The sequence below is a fragment of the Mesoplodon densirostris genome, chromosome 16, assembly GCF_025265405.1.
Source record: "Mesoplodon densirostris isolate mMesDen1 chromosome 16, mMesDen1 primary haplotype, whole genome shotgun sequence".
Classification (NCBI taxonomy): Eukaryota; Metazoa; Chordata; class Mammalia; order Artiodactyla; family Ziphiidae; genus Mesoplodon; species Mesoplodon densirostris.
The window spans coordinates 72,855,991-72,869,345 of record NC_082676.1 but is presented as its reverse complement, the minus strand read 5'-3'; the positions used below and the strand labels follow the sequence as shown (position 1 = coordinate 72,869,345).

The window sequence follows — 13,355 nt, the reverse complement described above, 5'->3', positions numbered from 1 at the left end:
AAGAGTTCCATTAAATTATTATCACCATAGAGCCAATGCATCTTTATTGTTTTTGAGATAATGGTGATGCAGTGTCTTAATTGCTTCCCAAACATTTGGCTCCAGTAAATAACTCTGTCCACAAACATCATTTGTGGAGTTTATTTTAAGCAGAAAAGTACACTTATGGATCAGAAACTTTAACAGCCATTAGAGACAACACTGTCCAAACCATTTCTTCTTCCTGGGACTTCCATAATAGGAGCAAACCCTGGGTCAGGAATGTGTTCTTATTTTATGTTTTTTGAAAGTGTGTATGTATATTCTCGAGTTCCAAGGCAAAGATTTAGTATTTGAACACAGTATATACAGTATGCAAGTGAGTGATCTATCTCCCAATTAAACTGTAAACTGCTCATTCATTCCTTCAACAAATATATACGTATTGGTTTGGCAGGCACTGGGATGAGTGCTAGGGATGGGTTAAGCAATAAAAATAGCCCAAAATCTCTGCCCTCCTTGAGCTTACATTGTAGCATACAGAGACAGAAAGTAAATCATGTAAAAAATAAGATGTGACAAGGAGATAGGTAGTGGAGAAAAAAAGGAAAAAGTATAATAGTGTACACAGGATTGAGAGTGCCAATGTTGGGTACTGCAGGCTGTTATAGTATTAAATAAGGTGAAGACAGAACCATTTCTTGAACATGTCTGTGTTCCTAACACCTAGGAGAATGCCTGGCACACACCAACTGCTTAGTAACTGGTTGTTTGTTTTTTTGTTTTGTTTTTTGTTTTGTTTTTTAACATCTTTATTGGAGTAAAATTGTTTTACAATGGTGTGTTAGTTTCTGCTTTATAACAAAGTCAATCAGTTATACATACACATATGTTCCCATATCTCTTTGGTCGTTCATCTCCTTCCCACCCACCCTCCCTATCCCACCCCTGTAGGTGGTCACAAACGACCTAGCTGATCTCCCTGTGCTATGTGGCTGCTTCCCACTAGCTATCTATTTTACGTTTAGTAGTGTATATATGTCCATGCCACTCTCTCACTTTGTCACAGCTTACCCTTCCCCCTCCCCATATCCTCAAGTCCATGTTCTAGTAGGTCTGTGTCTTTATTCCCATCTTACCCCTAGGTACTTCATGACATTTATTCTTTTTCTTTTTTTTTCCCCTTAGATTCCATATATATGTGTTAGCATACAGTATTTGTCTTTCTCTTTCTGACTTACTTCTCGCTGTATGACACTCTAGTTCCAGCCACCTCACTACAAATAACTCAATTTCGTTTCTTTTTATGGCTGAGTAATATTCCATTGTATATATGTGCCACGTCTTCTTTATCCATTCGTTTGTTGATGGACACTTAGGTTGCTTCCATGTCCTGACTATTGTAAATAGAGCTGCAATGAACATTTTTGTACATGACCCTTTTTGAATTATGGTTTTCTCAGGGTATATGCCCAGTAGTGGGATTGCTGGGTCGTATGGTAGTTCTATGTTTAGTTTTTTAAGGAACCTCCATACTGTTCTCCATAGTGGCTGTATCAATTTACATTCCCACCAACAGTGCAAGAGGGTTCCCTTTTCTCCACATCCTCTCCAGCATTTATTGTTTCTAGAATTTTTGATGATGGCCATTCTGACTGGTGTGAGATGATATCTCATTGTAGTTTTGATTTGCATTACTCTAATGATTAATGATGTTGAGCATTCTTTCATGTGTTTGTTGGCAGTCTGTATATTTTCTTTGGAGAAATGTCTATTTAGGCCTTCTGCACATTTTTGGATTGGGTTGTTTGTTTTTTTGTTATTGAGCTTCATGAGCTGCTTATAAATTTTGGAGATTAAGACTTTGTCAGTTGCTTCATTTGCAAATATTTTCTCCGATTCTGAGGGTTGTCTTTTGGTCTTGTTTATGGTTTCCTTTGCTGTGCAAAAGCTTTTAAGTTTCATTAGATCCCATTTGTTTATTTTTGTTTTTATTTCCATTTCTCTAGGAGCTGGGTCAAAAAGGATATTGCTGTGATTTATCTCATAGAGCCTTCGGCCTATGTTTTCCTCTAAGAGTTTGATAGTGTCCGGCCTTACATTTAGGTCTTTAATCCATTTTGAGTTTATGTTTGTGTATGGTGTTAGGGCGTGTTCTAATTTCATACTTTTACATGTAGCTGTCCAGTTTTCCCAGCACCACTTATTGAACAGGCTGTTTTTCTCCACTGTATATTCTTGCCTCCTTTATCAAAGATAAGGTGACCATATGTGCGTGGGTTTGTTTCTGGGCTTTCTATCCTGTTCCATTGATCTATCTTTCTGTTTTTGTGCCAGTACCATACTGTCTTGATTACTGTAGCTTTCTAGTATAGTCTGAAGTCAGGGAGCCTGATTCCTCCAGCTCCATTTTACGTTCTCAAGATTGTTTTGGCTATTCGGGGTCTTTTGTGTTTCCATACAAATTGTGAAATTTTTAGTTCTAGTTCTGTGAAAAATGCCAGTGGTAGTTTGATAGGGATTGCATTGAATCTGTAGATTACTTTGGGTAGTAGAGTCATTTTCACAACATTGATTCTTCCAATCCAAGAACATGGTATATCTCTCCATCTAATTCTATCATCTTTAATTTCTTTCATCACTGTCTCATAATTTTCTGTATACAGGTCTTTTGTCTCCTTAGGTAGGTTTACTCCTAGATATTTTATTCTTTTTGTTGCAGTGGTAAATGGGGGTGTTTTCTTAATTTCACTTTCAGATTTTTCATCATTGGTGTATATGAAGGCCACAGATTTCTGTGCATTAATTTTGTATCCTGCTACTGTATCGAATTCACTGATTAGCTCTAGTAGTTTTCTGGTAGCATCTTTAGGATTCTCTATGTAGAGTATCATGTCATCTGCAAACAGTGACATCTTTACTTCTTCTTTTCTGATTTGGATTCCTTTTATTTCTTTTTCTTCTCTGCTTGCTGTGGCTAAAACTTCCAAAACTATGTTGAATAAGAGTGGTGAGAGTGGGCAACCTTGTCTTGTTCCTGATCTTAGTGGAAATGGTTTCAGTTTTTCACCATTGAGGACGATGTTGGCTGTGGGTTTGTCATATATGGCCTTCATTATGTTGAGGAAAGTTCCCTCTATGCCTACTTTCTACAGGGTTTTTATCGTAAATGGGTGTTGAATTTTGTTGAAAGTTTTCTCTGCATCTATTGAGATGATCATATGGTTTTTCTCCTTCAATTTGTTAATATGGTGTATCACCTTGATTGATTTGTGTATATTGAAGAATCCTTGCATTCCTGGAATAAACCCCACTTGATCATGGTGTATGATCCTTTTAATGTGCTGTTGGATTCTGTTTGCTAGTATGTTGTTGAGGATTTTTGCATCTATGTTCATCAGTGATATTGGCCTGTAGTTTTCTTTGTTTGTGACTCTTTGTCTTGTTTTGGTATCAGGGTGATGGTGGCCTCTTAGAATGAGTTTGGGTGTGTTCCTCCCTCTGCTATATTGTGGAAGAATTTGAGTAAGATAAGTGTTAGCTCTTCTCTAAATGTTTGATAGAATTCAGCTGTGAAGCCATCTGGTACTGGGTTTTGTTTGTTGGAAGATTTTTAATCACAGTTTCAATTTCTGTGCTTGTGATTAGTCTGTTCATATTTTCCATTTCTTCCTGGTTCAGTCTCGGCAGGTTGTGCATTTCTAAGAATTTGTCCATTTCTTCCAGGTTGTCCATTTTATTGGCATAGAGTTTCTTGTAGTAATCTCTCATGATCCTTTGTATTTCTGCAGTGTCAGTTGTTACTTCCTCTTTTTCATTTCTAAATCTATTGATTTGAGTCTTCTCCCTTTTTTTCTTGATGAGTCTGGCTAATGGTTTATCAACTTTGTTTACCTTCTCAAAGAACCAGCTTTTAGTTTTATTGATCTTTGCTATCGTTTCCTTCATTTCCTTTTCATTTATTTCTGATTTGATTTTTATGATTTCTTTCCTTCTGCTAACTTTTGGGTTTTTTTGTTCTTCTTTCTCTAATTGCTTTAGGTGCAAGTTTAGGTTGTTTATTCGAGATGTTTCCTGTTTCTTAAGGTAGGATTGTATTGCTATAAACTTCCCTCTTAGAACTGTTTTTGCTGCATCCCATAGGTTTTGGGTTGTTGTGTCTCCATTGTCATTTGTTTCTAGGTACTTTTTGATTTCCTCTTTGATTTCTTCAGTGATCACTTGGTTATTAAGTAATGTATTGTTTCACCTCCATGTGTTTGTATTTATTACAGATCTTTTCTTGTAATTGATATCTAGTCTCATAGCATTGTGGTCAGAAAAGATACTTGATATGATTTCACTTTTCTTAAATTTACCAAGGCTTGATTTGTGACTCAAGATATGATCTATCCTGGAGAATGTTCCATGAACACTTGAGAAAAATGTGTATTCTGTTGTTTTTGGATGGAATGTCCTATAAATATCAATTAAGCCCATCTTGTTTAATGTATCATTTAAAGCTTGTGTTTCCTTATTTATTTTCATTTTGGATGATGTGTCCTTTTGTGAAAGTGGGGTGTTAAAGTCCCCTACTATGATTTTGTTACTGTGAATTTCCCCTTTTATGGCTGTTAGTATTTTCCTTATGTGTTGAGGTGCTCCTATGTTGGGTGCATAAATATTTACAATTTTTATATCTTCTTGTTGGATCAATCCCTTGATTGTTATGTAGTGTACTTCTTTGTCTCTTGTAATAGTCTTTATTTTAAAGTCTATTTTGTCTGATATGAGAATTGCTACTCCAGCTTTCTTTTGATTTCCATTTGCATGGAATATCTTTTTCCATCCCCTCACTTTCAGTCTGTATGTGTCCCTAGGTCTGAAGTGGGTCTCTTGTAGACAGCATATATATGGGTCTTGTTTTTGTATCCATTCAGCCACTCTGTTTCTTTCGGTGGGAGCATTTAATCCATTTACTTTTAAGGTAGTTATCAATATTTATGTTGCTGTTCCCATTTTCTTAATTGTTTTGGGTTTGTTATTGTAGGTCTTTTCCTTCTCTTGTGTTTCTTGCCTAGAGAAGTTCCTTTAGCATTTGTTGTAAAGCTGGTTTGGTGGTGCTGAACTCTCTCAGCTTTTGCTTGTCTGTAAAGGTTTTAATTTCTCCATCAAATCTGAATGAGATCCTTGCTGGGTAGAGTAATCTTGGTTGTAGGTTTTTCTCCTTCATCATTTTAAATACGCCCTGCCACTCCCTTCTGGCTTGCAGAGTTTCTGCTGAAAGATCAGCTGTTAACCTTATCGGCATTCCCTTGTGTGTTATATGTTGTTTTTCCCTTGCTGCTTTTAATATGTTTTCTTTGTATTTAATTTTTGACAGTTTGATTAATATGTGTCTTGGCGTGGTTTCTCCTTGGATTTATCATGTATGGGACTCTTTGTTCTTCCTGGACTTGATTAACTATTTCCTTTCCCATATTAGGGAAATTTTCAACTATAATCTCTTCAAATATTTTCTCAGTCCCTTTCTTTTTCTCTTCTTCTTCTGGGACACCTATAATTCGAATGTTGGTGTGTTTAATGTTGTCCCAGAGGTCACTGAGACTGTCCTCAGTTCTTTTCCTTCTTTTTTCTTTATTCTGCTCTGTAGTAGTTATTTCCACTATTTTATCTTCCAGGTCACTTATCCATTCTTCTGCCTCAGTTATTCTGCTATTGATCTCTTCTAGAGTATTTTTAATTTCATTTATTGTGTTGTTCATCGTTGCTTGTTTCCTCTTTAGTTTGTCTAAGTCTTTGTTATACATTTCTTGTATTTTCTCCATTCTATGATTTTGGATCATCTTTACTCTCATTTCTCTGAATTCCTTTTCAGTTAGACTGCCTATTTCCTCTTCATTTGTTAGGTCTGGTGGTTTTTTGCCTTGCTTCTTCATCTGCTTTGTGTTTTTCTGTCTTCTCGCTTTGCTTAACTTACTGTGTTTGGGGTCTCCTTTTTGCAGGCTGCTGGTTTGTAGTTCCTGTTGTTTTTGGTGTCTACCCCCAGTGGCTAAGGTTGTTCAGTGGGTTGTGTAGGCTTCCTGGTTGAGGGGACTAATGCCTGTGTTCTGGTGGATGAGGCTGTATCTTGTCTTTCTGGTGGGCAGGTCCATGTCTGTTGGTGTGTTTTGGGGTGTCTGTGGCCTTATTATGATTTTAGGCAGCCTCTCTGCTAATGGGTGGGGTTGTGTTCCTTTCTTGCTAGATGTTCGGCATAGGGTGTCCAACATTGTTGCTTGCTGGTCGTTGAGTGAAGCTGGGTCTTGTTGTTGAGATGGAGATCTCTGGGAGATTTTCGCCATTTGATATTACATGGAGCTGGGAGGTCTCTTGTGGACCAGTGTCCTGAAGTTGGCTCTCCCACCTCAGAGGCACAGCACTGATGCCTGGCTGGAGCTCCGAGAGCCTTTCATCCACATGGCTCAGAATAAAATGGAGAAAAAGTAGAAAGAAAGAAAGAAAGAAAGAAAGAAAGAAAGAAAGAAAGAAAGAAAGAATGAACGGAAGGAAGAAAAGGGAGGGAGGGAGGGAGGAAGGAAGGAAGGGGATAAAATAAAATAAAATAAAGTTATTAAAATAAAAAATAATTATTAATGGGCTTCCCTGGTGGCACAGTGGTTGAGAGTCCGCCTGCTGATGCAGGGGACATGGGTTTGTGCCCCGGTCTGGAGAAATCCCACATGCCGTGGAGCGGTTAAGCCCGTGAGCCATGGCTGCTGAGCCTGAGCGTCCAGAGCCTGTGCTCCGCAACAGGAGAGACCACAACAGTGAGAGGCCCTCATACTGCAAAATAATAATAATAATAATATTTTTTATTATTATTAAGAAAAAAAAATTTACTTAAAAAAAAAACTGGACAGACAGAACGCTAGGACAAATGGTGAAAGCAAAGCTTTACAGACAAAATCTCACACAGAAGCATCCACATACACACTCACAAAAAGAGGAAAAGGGGAAAAAATAATATATCTTGCTCTCAAAGTCCACCTCAATTTGGGATGATTTGTTGTCTATTCAGGTATTCCACAGATGCAGGGTACATCAAGTTGATTCTGGAGATTTAATCCGCTGCTCCTGAAGCTGCTGGGAGAGATTTCCCTTTCTCTTCTTTGTTTGCACAGCTCCCGGGGTTCAGGTTTGGATTTAGCCTCACCTGTGCGTGTAGGTCGCCTGAAGGCGTCTGTTCTTCGCTCAGACAGGACGGGGTAAAGGAGCAGCTGATTTGGGGGCTCTGGCTCACGCAGGCCAGGGAGAGGGAGGGGCACGGAGTGCGGGGCGAGCCTGAGGCGGCAAAGGCCAGCGTGACGTTACACCAGCCTGAGGTGCGCCATACGTTCTCCCAGGGAAGTTGTCCCTGGATCACGGGGCCCTGGCAGTGGCGGGCTGCACAGGCTCCCGGGAGGTGAGGTGTAGATAGTGACCTGTGCTTGCTCACAGGCCTCTTGGCGGTGGCAGCAGCAGCCCCAGCGTCCCACGCCCGTCTCTGTGGTCCACGCTTTCAGCCGCGGCTCGCACCCGTCTTTGGAGCTCCTTTAAGCAGCTCTCTTAATCCCTTCTCCTCGCGCACCAGGAAACAAAGAGGGAAGAAAATGTCTCTTGCCTCTTCGGCAGGTCCAGACTTTTCCCCAGACTCCCTCCCGGCTAGCCATGGTGCACTAACGCCTTCAGGCTGTGTTCACCCCGTCAGTCCTCTCCCTGCGATCCAACCGAAGCCCGAGCCTCAGCCTCCAGCCCCGCCCGCCCCGGCGGGTGAGCAGACAAGCTTCTAGGGCTGGTGAGTGCCGGTCGGCACCGATCCTCTGTGCGGTAATCTCTCTGCTTTGCCCTCCGCACCCCTGTGGCTGCGCTCTCCTCTGCAGCTCCGAAGCTTCCCCCCTCCACCCCCCACAGTCTCCACCCACAAAGGGGCTTCTAGTTTATGGAAACCTTTCCTCCTTCACGGCTCCCTCCCACTGGTGCAGATCCCGTCCCTATTCTTTTGTCTCTGTTTTTTCTTTTTTCTTTTGCCCTACGCAGGTACGTGGGCAGTTTCTTGCCTTTTGGGAGGTCTGCGGTCTTCTATCAGTGTTCAGGGGGTGTTCTATAGGAGCAGTTCCACGTGTAGATGTATTTCTGATGTATCTGTGGGGAGGAAGGTGATCTCTGCGTCTTACTCTTCCACCACCTTCCTCAACTCTAGTAACTGGTTGTTGACTGAGCAAATGAATGGAAACTTCCATTACAAAACATAAGTTCCAGAATTGTCCCTGATGCGTGGTGAGCAAATGACAAGCACAGGGCACCTTGCTTTCAGTAATATTCTAATGAAAATTTGAAAACAGAGTAAATGAGTAAATAAAATTCTACATTTCACACACCACAGTGGACTGGAAGCACGCATTCTAGCTGGGTCCAAAAACTTGAAGTTTTGAAATAAACAGAAACATTCATACATTCTTTTCTTTTCCAGATTACACCTTCATGGTAGTTCTAAAGGGCTCAACTTGGCATTTCTAATAACCCCTTTTTTTTTTCTTTTGACCTATGCCACATGGCTTACGGGATCTCAGTTCCCCTACCAGAGATTGAACGCAGGCCACAGCAGTGAAAGGGCCGAGTCCTAACCACTGGACCACCAAGGAATTCCCTAATAGTCACTTTTTAAATGTGACCAATTGAAACTAAATCAAATTTAGCAATAGGATGATTTTTTCCCTCAAAGAAAAGACAAGGCACAAATCTTGGGCTTGGAGATATCAGTGTTTTGTTTTGTTTTGTTTTGTTTGTACAGCTTCCACTGGAAATTTTGATTCATTTCCAGGTTTTGTGTATAAATTATGCATTTGGAATGGTCACAGGTGTGTGTTGCAACCTGACAGTCAGGCTTGGTTACTGGGAGGGAATCGAGCTCAATTGCCAGCCTCAGCCTCAGCACCAAGCAGTGTTTGAATTAAGAGGTAGGAGGACCTATGGAATCAGGGCATTTACCTCCAGGAAAGCTGCACAGAAACTCTAACATCCACATTCCTTGGCTTTTACCTAAGATCATAGCAGCCCAGTGTGTTTATAAAGTTATCAGTTCTGATTGGAAATGGCAGTTATAAATATATTTGATTAATGGAGGAAAATGGGAACTATCCTCTTAGTTTGAGTACTCCAGAAGCAGACCTGAGGTAAGAATTCAAGTACAAATATTATTTATTTGGAAAGTCATACCAGGAAACACTGTCTGGGAGTGGGAAACTGAGACTGGGAACAGAAGGCCACTAATGAGCAAGTATCACTGATCAAGTCACACTGTGGGCAACTGGGGACCTCTGGGAGGCAGTGTGAACATGTCTTGGAGCTGTGCCACCCAAGGGGCAAGGGAGCTGGGGTGTTAATACACCATTCTCATCACTCACTGAGTCATCGAGGGCTGTTCTTGGGGAGCATTAATTCTCTGAACTCATGTGGCCTGTTGCAGCTGTATCTGAGCAGTGTGGACTCTGGCATCCAGAGCAAGCCCTTGGGTAGAGAGACACACCCTAGCTGCCATTGGAAGGGAGTCAGAGCGCACTGAAATGGTGATGGCCAAGGGGTGGGCAGGGCACCTACCATGTCTGCCTCGGGGATGAAAGTAGCTGTTGGGCAGAGAAAGGCTCTGAAGACCGCTGGTCCATAAAGAAAAAAGGTGGGGTCTTTGGTTGTTGCTTCAAAACCTAAAAACAGAAAAGGAAGGAGGGAGGGAGGAAGAAAAGAAGCAAGGAGGGAGGGGGAAACGTAGTAAATAGATGACACAAGCAAAGCAAAATGCTGAGAGCAGTTTAAGCAGAGTGACGAGCACAGGAAAGAGACACTATACTATTCCCTTCACATTGGATATGTTTGAAATATCTTCACAGTAGATTAAAAAACAAACTAGAAATTTTCCTAGACTGAATCTCCCCCCACTATCTGACCACCGCACACGCCCATTTTGGGAGTCACTTATCCCCTTCAATTTCTTCAAAAGGAATGAGATTTAGTTCCATTTATTTCTCAGGAATTTCCTGAGAAATGGTTTCAGATGCCCAATATGACTCTGAGTCTTAGAAGGAATTTTCTTTTTACTTTTTGCATGTCTTCTTTCTTTTTTATATTTTTTTATTTTTTAGATATTAGAAGAGCAGAAGAAGTTTCCTTGTTAAAGCCTTCTGGTGAATATTTTAAAAAGAAGAAAAGAAAAGAAAAAAATAATAAGGAGCCCATAATTGAAGATATTTTAAGCCTGGAGTGTTCTCCAACAAATTCAGGTCCACCAGGTAAGATTTATGATAGGTGTTTTGTTGTTATAATTCATTATTAAATCCAAGCATTTCTTAAATTTTTAAGCCCCAAGAACTCTCCTCCTCACTGCTCACCTTTCTTCTCTCCCCCAAACAAAGAAGGACTAAAATTGAGGATTCCAGTGATGAGGATAGAATATCCAATTAATTTTAGAACTAACAGAAAATTTTTGACAATGTATGTTGTATGGCTCATTATTTTAATTGTATGTATTAGGTTGCTGATGAATGTAAAACTTTAGTAGAATTGGCCATGAATTTGTAGGATAAAGGAAATGTGTTAGATCACTCAGATATACTTCTCTTCCTGATCCGACCTTCATATGACGCTTTCCTGAACTCAATTTAAATTTTGCGTTGGACGTGTAACAGGAGGGGCAGTAAAAATTCTGTAAAGGCATCATCCTTTTATTTTTACAGTCGTACATCAGAGATATTGCAGACCACAGCAATAAAGCAAGTCACACGAATTTTTTTTTTGTTTCCCAGCTCATATAAAAGTTTACACTCTGCTGTTACTATTATTAAGTGTGCAATAGCATTATGTCTTTTAAAAATGTACATACCTTAATTAAAAATACTTTATTTCTGGGCCTCCCTGGTGGCGCAAGTGGTTGAGAGTCCGCCTGCCGATGCAGGGGATACGGGTTCGTGCCCCGGTCTGGGAGGATCCCATATGCCGCAGAGCGGCTGGGCCCGTGAGCCATGGCCGCTGAGCCTGCGCGTCCGGAGCCTGCGCGTCCGGAGCCTGTGCTCCGCAACGGGGGAGGCCACAACAGTGAGAGGCCCGCATACCGCAAAAAAAAAAAAAAAAAAAAAAAAAAAAAAAAAATACTTTATTTCTAAAAATGCTAACATCATCTGAGCCTTCAGCAAGTCATAGCAGTAACATCAAAGATCACTGATCACTGACCCCCATGACAAATATAATAATAATGGGAAAGTTTTAAATATTAGGAGAATTACCAAAATGTAACACAGAGACACGAAGTGAGCAAATGCCATTGGAAAAATGGCGCCAATAGACTTGCTCAACACACAGTTGCCACAAACCTTCAGTTTCTAAAAAAGCAAAAAACCAGTATCTGCGAAGCACAATAAAATAAGATATGCCTAAATATAAGAATTAATCTCTAGCTTGCTTGCAATTCTGAGGGTTTCTTACATAGTATATTCCAATGAAAAGAATGAAAACGATTATTTATGTTTTCCTTATGCAAATTAGAGTCAGATGATTTATAAACCATCAACTAGCTGGGTTCTTAAAATTGTAAATACTGTGAATTGTTTAGGGGATTTGCCAAAAAATATAGTGTATGCATGCATTCTGCGAGAGCTCCAGTTTTCTAACAGTGCCAGAACTCACTACTGAAATAGGAGAATTTTGAATTATTGAGAAGGAGATAGTCCCACATCTGTCTGGGTTGATTTTGGAAGTTTTTACAGCCTATGAGTTCCCAAGCTTCCCAGGAGCTAAATATTCAGACAGGAGTTTTACCTGTGTTTAACTTCTCTCCCCATCACTCATGACTTATCTGATTATTTTAAATGATAACAAACATTTAAGTTCAAAATCCATTTTAGTACAAGCACTATTGGTAATTGTTTTTCTAAAGATTCCTATCCCTAATCTCATATCCTAGTTCATACTCTCCTTTGCTTTGCAGTAAGTCCTGGCTTATACAGTAGAACCATGACCCCCACATATGACCCCATCAACGGAACGCCAGCGTCATCCACAATGACTTGGTTCAGTGACAGCCCTTTGACTGAACAAAACTGCAGTATCCTCGCATTCAGCCAGCCCCCTCAGTCACCAGAAGCTCTTGCTGACATGTACCAGCCTCGGTCTCTGGTTGACAAAGCCAAGCTTAACGCAGGGTAAGGACATGACTTCGTTTTGCTTCTCTGTGAACTGATGTTGATATAGTAAGAGAGATGCTGCAGGGATGGGGGAGGGGGGTGTTTCATTTTTAAGTTAACACGCCTAGGGATTGTATACTATTCACAAAAGTCAGTGCTGATTTTAGCAACAAAAGGGGAAAATGCAGCCTCTCATCATTTCAATACATTTAAAGTGTGACAACATTTATGCACTGGGTTAATTCAATGGTTTACCATATGTGAATACTAATTCTTTGCCCGTACATGTGTGAAAAGTGTATTTTATGGAATGTAGAACAGCTTATGAGTGGGTTGGTCCCCATGGAGCAGCAGGGGAGACCCAAGGTGGCCGCACTGTCTTTTGTAGAACACTCCTCCATTCTGCGATCCAACAAGTGAGTCCTTCAGCTTTTGTTGGAAGTGGTCTCAGAAAACACAATTTATTTCTCAAACCACCATCTATTTCACTCCCTGTTGTCCACCAAGTCAAGTCAAGTTTGTTAACAGCGTTCCACTCCCTGTGAGATCTGGCCCTGAAGATGTCCATCTGTCCATCCTGCTGTGCTGTCGTGCACCCCATCCCCACACGTGCATGCTCACTCTTCTATCACTGCCTCACCTCCAGCTTTTCCCTGCTCCAGAACCTTCTCCTTCCCTCCTCCTCTACCAGCCCGTCCCTGTTTGTCCTTTAAAGCCCAACCACATACAGTCTCCTTCTCAGATGTCACCATTCAAATCAGTCACTTCCCTTGAGTCCTGTTCTTTGGCTCCAGTGTTACCTTGTTCCTTTAGTATGAGGCTTGGTTACCCCACAGGGCTGTCAATTCCTTTAGGTTGGAGACTGCCTCTTGGTTATTCTTATTCTCCCAAAAGGGAATATATAATATGTAATAGAATATTACATATATGAGTATATATAATCAATATATATAAACATATATAAAATACTTGATAGAAGTTCAAGCCATTTTCCTTCAGTGGTATTGGATGCCCCTCATTTCCACCTTGTTTTGTTTTAATTTTTTATCACCCCTCACCATTGCCAGTACTTATCTTTCAAACTCTAGAATTGTGCTACCCAGTACAGGAGGCACTAGCCGCATATGGACATTTACATTTATGTTTGAATATAACTAAAATTAAAATGTGGCACTAGCCACACTTAAACCTTCAGTAACCACATGT

General features: G+C 40.5%; 1 protein-coding gene across 1 annotated transcript in view; it reads left to right on the top strand.

Moving 5' to 3' along the window:
• FERMT1 (FERM domain containing kindlin 1) overlaps positions 1 to 13,355 on the top strand; it is a 58,189-nt gene that overhangs the window by 7,707 nt on the left and 37,127 nt on the right. Inside the window, exons 4-5 of the mRNA XM_060120370.1 lie at positions 10,116 to 10,262; positions 11,954 to 12,167. Coding sequence (XP_059976353.1) covers positions 10,116 to 10,262; positions 11,954 to 12,167 — 361 coding nt within the window. The remainder of the gene's footprint in view (positions 1 to 10,115; positions 10,263 to 11,953; positions 12,168 to 13,355) is intronic.